This window comes from Camelus ferus, chromosome 13 (genome assembly GCF_009834535.1).
Source record: "Camelus ferus isolate YT-003-E chromosome 13, BCGSAC_Cfer_1.0, whole genome shotgun sequence".
Lineage (NCBI taxonomy): Eukaryota > Metazoa > Chordata > Mammalia > Artiodactyla > Camelidae > Camelus > Camelus ferus.
This window is the reverse complement of record NC_045708.1, coordinates 50738668-50751730: the sequence shown is the minus strand read 5'-3', so window position 1 is coordinate 50751730 and position 13063 is coordinate 50738668. Positions and strand designations below refer to the sequence as shown.

Here is a 13063-nt window from a genome sequence, read left to right as displayed (position 1 = left end):
CACTCTGGAAAAGAAAGAGGTGTTCCATTTAGAGGTGGCAGGCAGTTGGGAACAGAAGTGCAATGCAGGCGAGAAGGTCACCAGCCTTCACTGAGAGGACTCCAGGTGCCTGACATTCAGGTCAAGCCACATGCAGGAGGCTCCCAGAGAGCCTGTCCCCAGCTCTTTTTGTGTGTGTGATCACTTCATTCTGCTACTTACAGAGGAAATGTTTCCAGTAAGAGAGCCTGTGTCTGGGATTTGGAAATCTTGTTGTGAAGTGGAATGTTGGTTGTCAAGACTACTGTGTGTAAAGGGCTTTGACCTTCACTTGGCTACAGGGCTGTAATTGGGTGGTTTCACACAAAAGTAAATTGTTCAGATGTGGAATCAGGAAAAACAGGGACTTTGAGAAATAAGATTTTAGGCAGAGGAGAGACTCTTTTTTTCCCTGGTTGGGGCTACCTGACTTTTCTATCCGAAAGTGAAAAGGGCTGACTGTCAGCTCTTTGCCTTGCCATTATTCAGATTTTGGATTTACAAGGCCTGCTCTGTTGAGGCTGCTGGTTGTGGTACATACTGGTGGGAATGTACTGAGAGCTCCGGGCGTGAATAATTGAGAGAAGAGAGGGGAAGGCAGGTCTCCCAACAGTAGAGTGACAGTAGGTAGACAGTCCATTTCTGCAAATTCAGCTCTTTGCCCTCAGCAGGAAATAATATATTTAGAGATGACAAATTAAATAGTATAGGTAATTCTGCCACTGCATTCGAAACGGGTGCATGTGTCCCAAAGCAAACATGAAATGGGGGCATGAATCTACTCTTTCCTCAGTCAGCCCTGGCTCCAGTGTGTCCCTCATGGTACAAGAATCTCATTTCAGTGGTTCTGCTGTAAAATTGTGTCTTGCATATATATCCAGTTTATTATATACCACACATTACTACGTCTGGGATCTGTAGTGCATATATATATATATATATATATTACTATACAGATTTGAATACAGAAACCTGTGTATGTGTGTGTGTGAATATATTATATCTATGTAATAATGTGCATTATGGTCAATTAAGTGAATTTCAAGGGAAATTTGACCTGACATAAAAGTTGTTTCATATGCTAACTTAAGAGACTCACCCTTTTTGTATAATGGGTAGGAATGCCTTTTTTGGAGTCAGAACCACAACTTCCTGGCTGAGCAGTCTTGGGCAAGATAATCTCTGTGTCATAGTTTATCCATGAGTTTTGAGTGCAAATATTACCCACCCACCTCACAGAGTTGTTATTCAGACTAAATAATACCTTCCATGAAAAATTCTTAGTAAAGTGCCTGACGTATCATTAGTGTTGAATAAATATTAACTATTATTATCCTTGTTATTATATTTAAAAATCTTCACTTTATTACCTGTGTTAACACTTATTACCTGTTGTTTTGAGTGATAATGGAAGAACATAGTAGAGAGCACTGTGTAAATGAAATTGTACTCACTAGCCATTGACCGCTCATCTTACTTTTAAGAGTAATTATGGTTTACTACGGAATGCAGTATCTTCTCTTAACTTCTCAGTCAGATATTTCCTAAAGGCGACTCTTCCCAGCCCCTCTTTCTACCTCCGTGGACCGGTGCTGGCATTCCTGCACATCCCTGCATCCCCGTCTATGTTGATTCACCAGGCGTCTGTCTGGAGAGCACCACTGTGTACTGGGCGTGCAGGTGTTTCCTTCCATGGGTCAGTTATGCCGATCCCAGCAAGATTCCATTTCAGCAGAGTTGTCACTGCTGAGTGTCCCCAGCTTGGATCACAGGAGGGAGGCTCTCCTACAGGCCCTTCCCTAGCCGACGGGGCCACTGCCATGACAGAGCAGAGGAAAGTGGGAGCAGTCTTACCCCTCCTTACCTTCAGTTCACCCAGCCTGGCCTCCCCTCTGTGACCGCACAGAAGAGCTCCCTTTGTTATGACGACAGGTACATATATTTCCAAAAGCTATCTTAAGGCCCCTTCTCCTCTTCTGTTATATACATTAAAAACCATCTTAAGTATGCTCTAAGTATTGTAATTTTTATAAAGTTAGGATATTCTGTACTTACACGTAAGAAGAGTGACATTTGCAGAGGTTGCTAAGCGGTCCTAAATAGCTTGAATGCTGGTACACTGTTTTAAAATCATTAATGGTTATGAAGTCCTTCTTTGCCAGAAAACATTCCTAAGCATGTCATATAAAGTGAGTTATTTTCCAAAGTAAATAAGAGTTAATGGTGGTGGTTTGTCTATAAACCACAAAAATGGAAAATTATGTATCACCAAGGCCAAACTGAAACTGGTAAGTTTATAATCCATTAACCTGGTTAACTGACACTCCAGGCCTTTCCGAAGGAAATACCTGTACTTAGAGCTTTGTTCTGCCTGGGGCCCCCATGGGTCATGGGTTAGGCTAGGGGTCCCAAATGAATTGAGACCCTCTGCCTGGTACACAGGAGGTGAAATCAGCCTGCTTGTTAAAGTCATTAACATTTAGATGCAGCTTGCCACCTCACACTTTAGCTCCCAGAAGGAGGGGCTCCTGGAGATGGTTTATATAACACAGTCTCGTTAAGCTATCACAGGAGCGTCTGTCTAGTCTAATCCTTTCTTTTACTCTCATTTACGGTTTCCTGTAGCAGGCAGAAGTGGTCAAAATCATTACACTGATCTTAGAGTTGGCATAAATGATTAGTCTCTTGGCTCAACAGTCCTCATGACAGTTCTTCGTGCAAACTGGATGTCATCAGATAGCCCTTAAAACCATTACCAAGTCATTAACATAGACAAAGGCAACCTCAAAACATTCTTGCCAAATTGTAAAGCATATGAAAGCTTCCTAGTTCTCTTCGTGAGTAACTTAACATAGGTGACATTGTAAAATAGGATTTATTGAGTGTCTGCTGTGTGCCAGGAAATTTCTAGAAATATTTTTACTTAATTCTCCTCAGTAATCTTTCAAGTTTTTGTTTTGCACTTAAGAAAACTGATGTTTAGAGTCTTAATCTTACTTCTCTTACATTAAAGGGAAAGTGAGTGGTGGAGCTTGGAACTGAATCCGGGGTCTGTGACTTTAAGCCTGTGCTTTCGCCTTCTCCACATTGCCCCACCCAGGGAAACTAGTCACTCTGAGGATCCATCTGTTTGTTTAACCAGCCCTGTGGTGCATCAGGCACTTAAGCTAGGGCCGTCGCAGAGCTGGTCTCTGCCTGCAGGGAGCTTACATCTAGCTGGGAAGATGGGGGAGGAGGAGTTATTGTTGGTAAGTGTTAGACTCAAGTGCAGTTTCATTAAGTCAGGGATCTCAACGTACTGCTGTTTCAGGAGGAGACACCCCCCAGGTGATGCCGACGTGCAGCCAGGATGAAAACCACTGACTTTGTGCCTCACATGTCGTAAGCCTTCGGTTAGCCTCAGTTCATGCTAGTATGATTCAGATTAAGAAATGGAGTCTCACGTGGCCCTTCCCTTTCCCATACATAGAGGAGACGTGGTGTTTGTGTTAGTTCGTTCCTGTTGGAGTTGTGTTTCTTCTCAGTTCCAATTGAATGTCACTCCTTTTTCCGTAGGTGACCGAAGGCCACTGGAAGTGGGGCGGCGTCACGGTCCAAGTGAACAGCGCCTTTTTCACCGGCATCTACGGGATGTGGAACCTGTATGTCTTCGCTTTGATGTTCTTGTACGCGCCGTCCCATAAGAACTATGGGGAAGACCAGTCCAATGGTGAGTTCCAGTCTCTTTGGCATAGCTTTATTCAGGACGAGCAGGCTTCTGTCTCTACAAGACTTAGAAAGCAAAGGCTCTGGGTTCCCCAGTTAAACTCTCCTCCATGTGTGAACGTGCACCTCCAGGGAGACAAAAAGCCAGCACTGGGCAGAGATTTCTGTAAGTCTGCATTTTTAAAAATCTGTAATACATGTTGGGAATATTGCATTCTAGTCTACAACATGTCCCAGTTTTAGTATGGAAAATTAAGTGTGTTTTCCTCAGTTTTTGGAGCAAAATTGACTGTTGGAAAGCATGCCACATGTATTCTTCTAGTTTGAGAAGCACAGCCTGAGATAGTGAGTGGAGGGGGACTGGCCCCGAGAGTTGAACGGAGCTTGGCTTCCTCTTCCCCCTGCTCATTTTCCTGCAAGCCTGTTGACACATCCAAACCAACAGCTGTTCATCTGTCTCTGTAACTGTCCTCCCTGTAGGTGCTAGATGTGCTGTCTTTGATGTTGATGCTGCAGGAAGCCTTGGAGAACTTAGCCAGTTCAGTCATTTTATAGATGAGGAAACTGAGACCCAGGGAAGGATGGGGCTTGCCTGGGGTTTCTCCCCGAGCCACGGTGGAGGGAAGTGAATTCTGCTGCCTAGGCCAGTGCTGTTAACATGGAAGAGGCTCCTGTTTCTTTGCATCCTTAGCCCTGCACTGTTTGCCTCCACCCTTACTCTTTCTCCCACATACCTGCTGTTCCCCAAACCGGAGATGCTCTTTATTAGATCAAAGCCAGTGCCCATCACTCTGTCTCAGAGCAGAGACCAGGACTTTAAGATCTGCACGTCTGCATGGCACTGAGGGTTGGCCTTACTCACAGGATGTGCTCAGCAAGTGTGTGCAGAATGAATGGATTCATATCCTGCCTCCCTCCATCTGGGTCTGATAAAACCCTACCCGTCTCATAGGCCCATTTAAAATATTTCCTCCTACAAACACATTTCTGATCACCCCAGTTGGAGTCCGGCAAATTACATTCAATGGAATATTGTTGCCGTGGGATGTTGGTAGGTTTTAATAGTCAAATAAGTTTGAGAATCATTGGGTCTTTAATCAGCATTAATGCGATTTTTACTGCAAAATATCTTAATGCCTTTAGCACATTAATTTGTATTGTGAGTCTTTTAAGATGGGTGGAGGTAATAGCACTTCCAAATGATGAAATCATCTGGCCCTAAAACCCTTTTGCCAGGCATCTTTGGGAACTAGTGTTCTAAGGAACTGTCCTGGAGGAACGTGGTCACATTTTTCAGGTGACACTCACTGTGTGGGTGTAGGAGATGAGTTCGCCTGTGTCTTCCCTCTCCTGCTGGAACCCTGGAACACTAACTCCTGGTGGGCAAGGACTGGTTCTTAAGGGTTCTTTGAAAATGTTGAGTGTGTTCATGCTTTAGAAATAGGAGTTCTAGATTAGCTTTCACATTTTACAGACAGGCCAGTGATCTTGAGATAGGGGTAAAAAGAGGGGCGTGATGACATGATAGATGGGGCAGAGAGAGGAGGGCAAATGTGCAGAGGATCAGGGGTATGGGATGGTCTCAGCCACCATATGGCCCCAGTGCTGTACCTGCCTCTTTTGTGCAAAGGCATCCCGGACATCAGGCCTCTCTTTCTTCCTGCTCCACAGCTTCTTGTCACATTCAGTACCAGGTCCATCCCTGGCCATGTGTCTCGGGCAAGAATAAAGACCTTTGGCTTACCTACCTACCTGCCCAACTCTTAGTTTGATTGACTTCCTTTCCAGAAAGTTGGGAGCTAGGCAGCCTCCAGCTTCCTTCCCACTGCTCGCACTCAGTGTTTTACTATATGCATGGAAATGGGAGCGAGTGGGCTCTCACACAGTGGACCTCCATGATGCCAGCAGGAAGGGATCCTGAGCTTGCCAATAAGAACCTTGACTTCACCTCGTGGCCATCCTATTGGACTTTGACAGAAACCGTATGGACCTGTCCTTGACTTGAGAGTATTAAGCTGAAACCTGATAGGTGAGGTTCCTGCCCTCCAGGGAAAAACCGCCTAAAGCGATCGCTGGACCTCCTGGGATGCTGGAAAGCTAATCCTGGTGGGCAGCAGTTACTGAATCCTGGCTGTGTGCTGTAGCACTTCATGTACGTAAAATCTTCTGGTTGTTTTTGCTCTGTGGCTATTGGCAAACTGCTTCACTTCTCCGGGCACCACTTCTCCCACCTGTGAGTGATCTCTTAAAGTCTTTTGAGAACATAGAGTTCTGTGGTTCTCTGTATTCCTGTTAGCAAGGAAGGGGCAGAAGAGCACCTCCTGTCACAAAGCCCAGCGGGCGATTCTGTGCAACGTGAGGGGCTTCCAGACACTGGTGAGAGTTCGCCCGACCCCAGCACTTTCAGGCACACGGGAAGCCAGGGCCGGGGCCAAGCCCACAGGGGCCAGGTGGCTGCCTGCCACTCTGGGGGGCCAGATGCTTGAGTTGCAAGCCAAATGTTAGGCAGCTCCCATTGAGGCTTCTCACCCGGTTCAACAGCCCCCCCACTCCTAGGCTTCAGTCCTTGCAGTTGAGAAGAGCACTTGATCTCTTTCCTATAAGATTTTTGTTGTTGTGGAAGGTAGTTGGATTTGTAATTTCACAGAAATCTCAGAAGCTATTCTCAACAGGAGGTCATCTCCCCTGAATCCGTTGCCAAGAGGTGTTCAGAAAAGTTCATGGCGGTTTTGCATCGTCACTTATGACGGGACGTGCCACTGGCCTTGAGTGGCCAGATTCTAGGGATGCTAGATGGCCAGCTCTAGGCACAGCAGTCCCTTGTAGTGCAGAATTGTCCTGCCCAGAATGCCAGTAGGGCCCCTGCTGAAAGCCATTCTGCAGGCAGTTGAGCAGGCGGGCTCTCTGGGACCCTGTTCTGATCGTAAACACAAGAGTCACACGATTTAGCAGCCCTCCTCAGCGACATCACCCGCTGTGGGCCCCTGGCAGCTTGTGCACGTCCCTGTGTGGTGCTGTGTCGGTGCGTTTGCAAGGGGCTTGCCCGCGCTGGGTTCTCCCATCACTTTCCTTCTCTCCTGACTTCCTCTGTCATCCGCGCCAGACCCACAACAGATCCTAGGGACTACGGAGCACGTGCCAGGATTCTGAAGCTCCTTGGAAAGAGCTGGTTTGGACTATTACATGGAGACCTAGAAACCTACTATATTTTTAAATTGAGTCTCTGGATGGCATTTCTCCTCCTCCCCCAGCCTTCCCAGGCTCCTTTTCCTTTCTTGTGGAAAGCTTTTATTTTTAAATGGCTTGGACTCCCTCCCCACTCTAGCTTTTAAGGTCCAGAGCCAAGAATTCGGATATCTTGCTATGGAGAATGAATCCCAGGTGTGCGGAGCTTCTTGCCTTTGTGAGATGGGTCCTGGGTGGACCTCTGAGGAAAGCTATTTCCGGGAACTTGAAGCGGATTCCAGTGCATCTGAGGCCAAAGAGGCTAAGGAAAGAGACAGTTTTGTTTGGGGTGGAGAGAAATGCTGAGAAGTGTCGGGGGCAGAGGGTAGGAAGGAAGTGAAAGCAGAGAGCCTGAAAGTTTGGTCAAGGGATGGACAGAGAGAAGCACAGCGGGCAGGAGGCTCGAGAGAAGGTCTTTTTCCAGAGAGCGCTTTCTCTCGCATGTTTCTGTTTCTCTTATTGTGTGGCTTGGACGATGACCCTCAGACATGAACTGGGGGGTGTCTTAGGGCTTAGCCCGGTGCTGGGTTTCAGAGGATGGAGTGACAGAGACACAGCTAGTAGCCTGGTCTGCGAGATAAGACTTCTTCCTCAGCCTCCTGAAATGCGGGACGTCGCGGGACAGCTTCATAGTGTCCAAGCCAGAAGGTTTTCATGTTGTCAGCGGCTGATTGGTGATGCAGGGCTGTGGCGTTCTGGGTTCCTACCTGTATTTTACATATATCTTTATATATATATGTAAAAAACTATGTGTCTGTTACATGCAATTGTGTATATATACATGTGTGTGTACATATACACAAACAGACATATACTTTTTTTTTTTTTTTTAGCAAAGGTTCTTAAGACTCTCCCTTTTGGTGACCATTCACATTCCTGCTCCTGCTGCCTTTTCATGAAAGCTGCTCTTTTTGCCCATGTCCCTGACCAACCTGTGGATCATTCTGGACGTCTTCCAGGCAGAAGCGAGCTGCAGCCCCAAGCAAAGGCATCATCTCCCAGGGGTACATGGTCAAACCCTGAACACATGACACGTGCCCAGACCCCCTCAGTCACGAGGTCATGTGGGGAAAAAGCAGGCAGAGCGGCTTATGACGTCAGTCAGTTCTTGGTCCTAGCTTTCACTTCTCTGTTCTTTCATCTATAAAATCTCTGTCAGAAGGTTTTAGGAAGAAAGTGAAAAATGGAATTCCTGACTGGATGACTGGATGCCTATGACAGAGGGAACAGGAGACGCTCTGACTGCCAGCAGGTCCCTCTCCCTTTCTGTCCGCGCTGGCTGTCTTCTGTCTCGCCCGCTCGTTCTGCAGGAAGCCCCGGCAGCAGCCCCGGGCCCTTGTCTGGGGAGCTGCCGCGCAGGTCACCTTTGCATCCCGAGGCTCCTGAGGTGCCCTGCTGCTTGTTCCACAGGAAAGGTAGCTTTGGCTTTTGTTGCCTCCGTAGACGTTTGGTTTGAGTCATGAGGCTTTGACAGGGGCTGCCTTTTGTTGCGATCTTTCCCCGGCTCGTTTGTTGGGTGACCTGCATGCACCCGCGGCCAGCCTGGCTTCCTCTTGCCGTGTGCGCAGTGATGGAGTTGGTCTTACCCCCAGGGCTCGACTCAGATTCTAAAGTGGGTCTCAACAGCCTTTGTCCTCACCCGGTCTTCCTTCGGTGTTTGCCTGCATCCTAATCTCTTTTTCTCAGAAGGACACTGGTCCTGTTGGATTAGGGCTCATCCCAATGACTTCATTTTAACCAAATCACCTCTTTAAAGACCCTGAGTCCACATACCATCGTCTTCTGAGGCAATGGGAATTAGGACTTCAACAAATGAGCTATAATCGGGCCATAAACACTAAGGTTTCACACGAAATGTCTAGGCTTTATTGTGTTCTCCTCTTCAGAGGTGCCTGACACTGAGCGGCTGGAGGCGCTTTGGAGGTAAATGGGAAATGGCTCACTTCACGCCTGGTATAAACCACCTTGATGGTTGAAAGGGACTGAGAGATGGCTGGACCCAGGATTGCTGAACCCAGTCCCACCAAGACCACTCTGCCTTATTCCCGAGAGGGGACTTTCAAAGGCTGAGTCACCCCGAAGCACACCTGTTTTCTTGCTGAGGGTTTTTCCCTAAACCCCAGTGGGGAACCCCAGTGCTGGTGTGCTGGGCTAGACGGAGCCGTGCGGAGCAGGGCAGGGGGGAGCTGGACTGGTCCACATGAGGAAGTCTTGGTGGGTGTTTTAATGAGCACTTACTGCATGCCAGATACTGTGCCGGTGATTTACATTATTTAGAAAGCTTTTTTAAAAAGGTTTTAAAAACCTACCATCCACTATTTTTTTAACACCCCAAGTACAGAAAAGGATATAATCTTTGAGTGAACAACAGCCCTTAGCATGGAAATAATTTAGCTTTACAAATACCACACTCTCCTTGATTTTCTCATTTTGCCATGAACCAGGGATGCCATTACAGAGAGTTACCATTTGAGCTTAGCTTTGAAGGTGAATAGGAGAAAGTTTGTTGTGGGACTAGGAAAAATTCCACAGAAAAGAAGTCGAGAGTATTATAGAAAGAACATAAGCTTTGGAGGTAGACATAGATGGTGTGGAATCCTGGCTCCAATATATACTCTGTGTGACCTCAAGAAATAAATATGAACTTGTGGTGTGAGAGCTTTCCGGCTTCCACATCTGGGTAATGAGGTGTTAATTGCCTTAGTGGTTGTGAGGACAGAATTAGGTAGCTCTTATTAATATTAAAAGACTGTGGGTCTCTCCCAAATTCTGTGAAGCAACATTGGAATTAAATTAACAGTTTCTCCTTTTTTTTTTTAAACTAAACTAGCCACAGATTCACAAATGTTGTCATTAAAATTCCATGATCATGGGAGTTTTGTCCTTCTCTTATTGACATGGTGTGTCATGCTGATTGATTTATGTATGCCGAACCAGCCTTGTGTCCCTGGGATGAACCCAGCTCGATCATGGTGTATAATCTTTTTTATGTGTTGTTGGATTCTGTTTGCTAATATTTTGTTGAGGATTTTTGCATCTATGTTCATCAATGATATTGGCTTAAAGTTTTCTTTTTTGGTGGTATCTTTGTCTGGCTTTGGTATCAGGGTGATGGTAGCTTCATAGAATGAGTTTGGGAGTATTCAGTCCTCCTCAGTCTTTTGGAAGAGTTTGAGAAAGATCGGTATGATCTTTTAATTCAAAAAGATACATGCATCCCAATGTTTATAGCAGAACTATTTACAATAGCCAAGACACGGAAACAACCTAAATGTCCGTCGACAGATGACTGGATAAAGAAGTTGTGGTGTATTTATGCAATGGAATACTACTCTGCCATAAAAAACACTTGCAGCAACATGGATGGACCTGGAGATTGTCATTTTAAGACAGAGAAAGAAAAATACCATTTGGTATCACTTACATATGGAATCTTAAAAAAAAGACAAATGAACTTATTTACAAAACAGAAACAGACTCACAGACATAGAAAACAAACTTATGGTTACCAGGGTGGGGAAAGGGGTGGGAAGGGACAAACTGGGAGTTCGATATTTGCAGATACTAACTACTGTATATAAAATAGATAAGCAACAAGTTTCTACTGTATAGCACAGGGAACTATATTCAGTGTCTTATAGTAACCTATAATGAAAAAGAATATGAAAATGAATATATGTATGCATATATATGACTGAACTATTATGTTGTCCCTCAGAAATTGGCACATTATAAACTGACTACACTTCAATTAAAATAAGTAAATAAATAAATGTAACAAAAACTTAAAAAAAAAACCCAAAACAAATTTCAGTTTCTGTTTGAGAGTGGAACAAACGAATCAGTAAATGTCTCAGGAATGTCTTATTCAAACAATAGAACAAAACGAAATGCAGAAATAAAGTCTCAATTGGATAAAATTTTTAATAATAAAATTTTATTTGGGACACCCCAAAAAATGCCACCAGTCTTAGGAAGCTGTGCTTGTCATTATATCACTGTAGCACAGGTATGTAGCCTTCTGGGTCCCCAGTATGCCTTCCAGGTCATTAAAATCAGGCAGCAGCTACAGATCTGTGGATGTGACACCCTAGATACGGATCCACTGATAGTCCTCTGAGATTAAATCCAGTGCCAGAGATTGGTCTCATTTCACGCTGGTTAGAAACGAGCCTTCATCTTACTGTTAATTAGCTGAGATGAATTGACATCCTAACCAGGAAAAGAGACTTACTGCAAGCCAAAGAATTCTCTTCTTTTAAACCTTTCATAATTTATCCTTTTTCTGTTTATTCTTCCTCTCGCTACTGATAAGAAACATCACATTTTTGGAAGGGTTTTTTTTGGGGGGGGGGTTCGATCTTAGGTGGAAAGAGACTTTGAGCATGTCTGTGCAGTGAGCAGCAGGAGCTAAGAGGGAGAGGAGCAGATGGAGTGAGACTTTGGCAGAAGTAAGAGTTGGTGGAGTTTGGACACGAATGGCGGGATCCCCGCTCCTGCTGTGTCACTGCCGTGTTCCCATCAGATCCCTAAGGGGAGTGTTGGCCTTCGAGGTACAGAGAAAGTGCACATGAATCATAGATTTTGCTAGCCAGAATCCCATTGATCCGGTCCTCATTCCAACTCTGCAGGGAGCAGGCTGGGTCACATTTGAGAAATTCATTGCCTATTTGAGTCTCAGTGTCTTCACATCCTATTAGGAAATACAGGGCATGCTAAGCCCCTACTGGTGCATGCAGTAAATACTCATTAATAATAGTTCTCCTTATTATCAGTGCACTGATGCTGTGTGCTATAAATTCTCCTTTATCAGATACAAGAGCAAAATTAATATGCTGAACGATTCATCCAAATTATTGTATGTATATATTTGTGAGGGTAATACCTTCTATGTGGACTCATCCTTCACTGGCAGTCTCAATGGCTGTTGGAAACTTGAATATTTACAAAGAGTCAGCATAGCCTGGGGTTGAAAGCCTGGATTCTGGAGCCTCACTGCTCCAGTTTGAATCCCATATCACTTTTTATCAACTTGGGCCTTGGGAAAGTTATTTGACCTCTCTGTGCCTCAGTTGCTTCATCAAAAGAATGAGAATAGTACCTCCATCAAAGGGGTGGAATTGAGGATTAAATGCATTAATATTTGTAAAGTGTTTAGGATGGAGTCAGACATATGGCAAGCACTATAATATAGGTATCTATTAAAATAAAAAAGCCCAAGTAATTTTGGCTCTTTCTTTGGGTGATGGCACCTGTGGGGTCATACACATTTTCTAGGACCTGCAATTGGAATCACATGTTAAGCTTAAATACTTGGCACCTTTGGTTCAAAACCTGAGTAGAATTATAATCTAGTGTCTATTTCTAAGAAGTCTGCAGTGAAAGGGATTCCTTAGGTAAACTCTTGGAGGTGCTAATGGGTCTACTGGGGTGGTCAGGGTGCTCTTTTGAAATTTTGATGATTCTCAGACATGTAGATTGTGAAACTGGCTTTGAAGTTTTGGTAGCTCACCCAGATACACAAATCCAGAACTAGCTTTGACCAAGGCTTTTGAGGCTTAGGCCTGTTCTTGACTGAGGAACGGACTAAAAGTTGCAGCAGGGAGAATGCAAATTAGTAACCCAGGGAAAATTGCTGATTATGCAAGTAGGGGTTCAGCGTGGCCCCCGGCAGGCAGCTCTGCCTGAAGCCTTTACGCAGCCTTCGCGCCGTGTTGCTGGGTACTCTGGCCCAAGGGCTGGAAGTATGGGAGGCTGGGCTGATACCCCTTTGGCACCTGCTCTGCCCCTGTCCTGTGAATTGGACACTTGCCAGCACCCAAATGCCGTTTGCAGTCTCTGCAACAGCTAATGACCCTGCTTCTGGGACTATGGACGCTCCTGGGTAGAGAGCCCACAATTCCAGCATTTCATAAGACTGATTCAGTTGTAGAGCCACTGGGAAATGGGTCTACAATAAAAATCTAATACAACATGGCACACATGAGGGCACCAGCCAAGCAGCCTGCAGGGCCAGTGGGCGGGCTCACCCCTGGGGTCCTAAGGTCATCAAATTCATTGATGCCCAGCAATTCCTAAACTAGTGACAAAATACTAGCCCTAAGAGTAGGGCCAG

General features: G+C 45.3%; 1 protein-coding gene across 4 annotated transcripts in view; it reads left to right on the top strand.

Annotated features, from left to right (window-relative positions):
* Positions 1 to 13063, top strand: part of WLS (Wnt ligand secretion mediator) — a 122676-nt gene that overhangs the window by 84691 nt on the left and 24922 nt on the right. For all 4 annotated transcript variants that reach the window (XM_032494554.1, XM_014564616.2, XM_006191019.3 and 1 more), the window contains exon 11: positions 3574 to 3727. In XM_032494554.1, coding sequence (XP_032350445.1) covers positions 3574 to 3727 — 154 coding nt within the window. The remainder of the gene's footprint in view (positions 1 to 3573; positions 3728 to 13063) is intronic.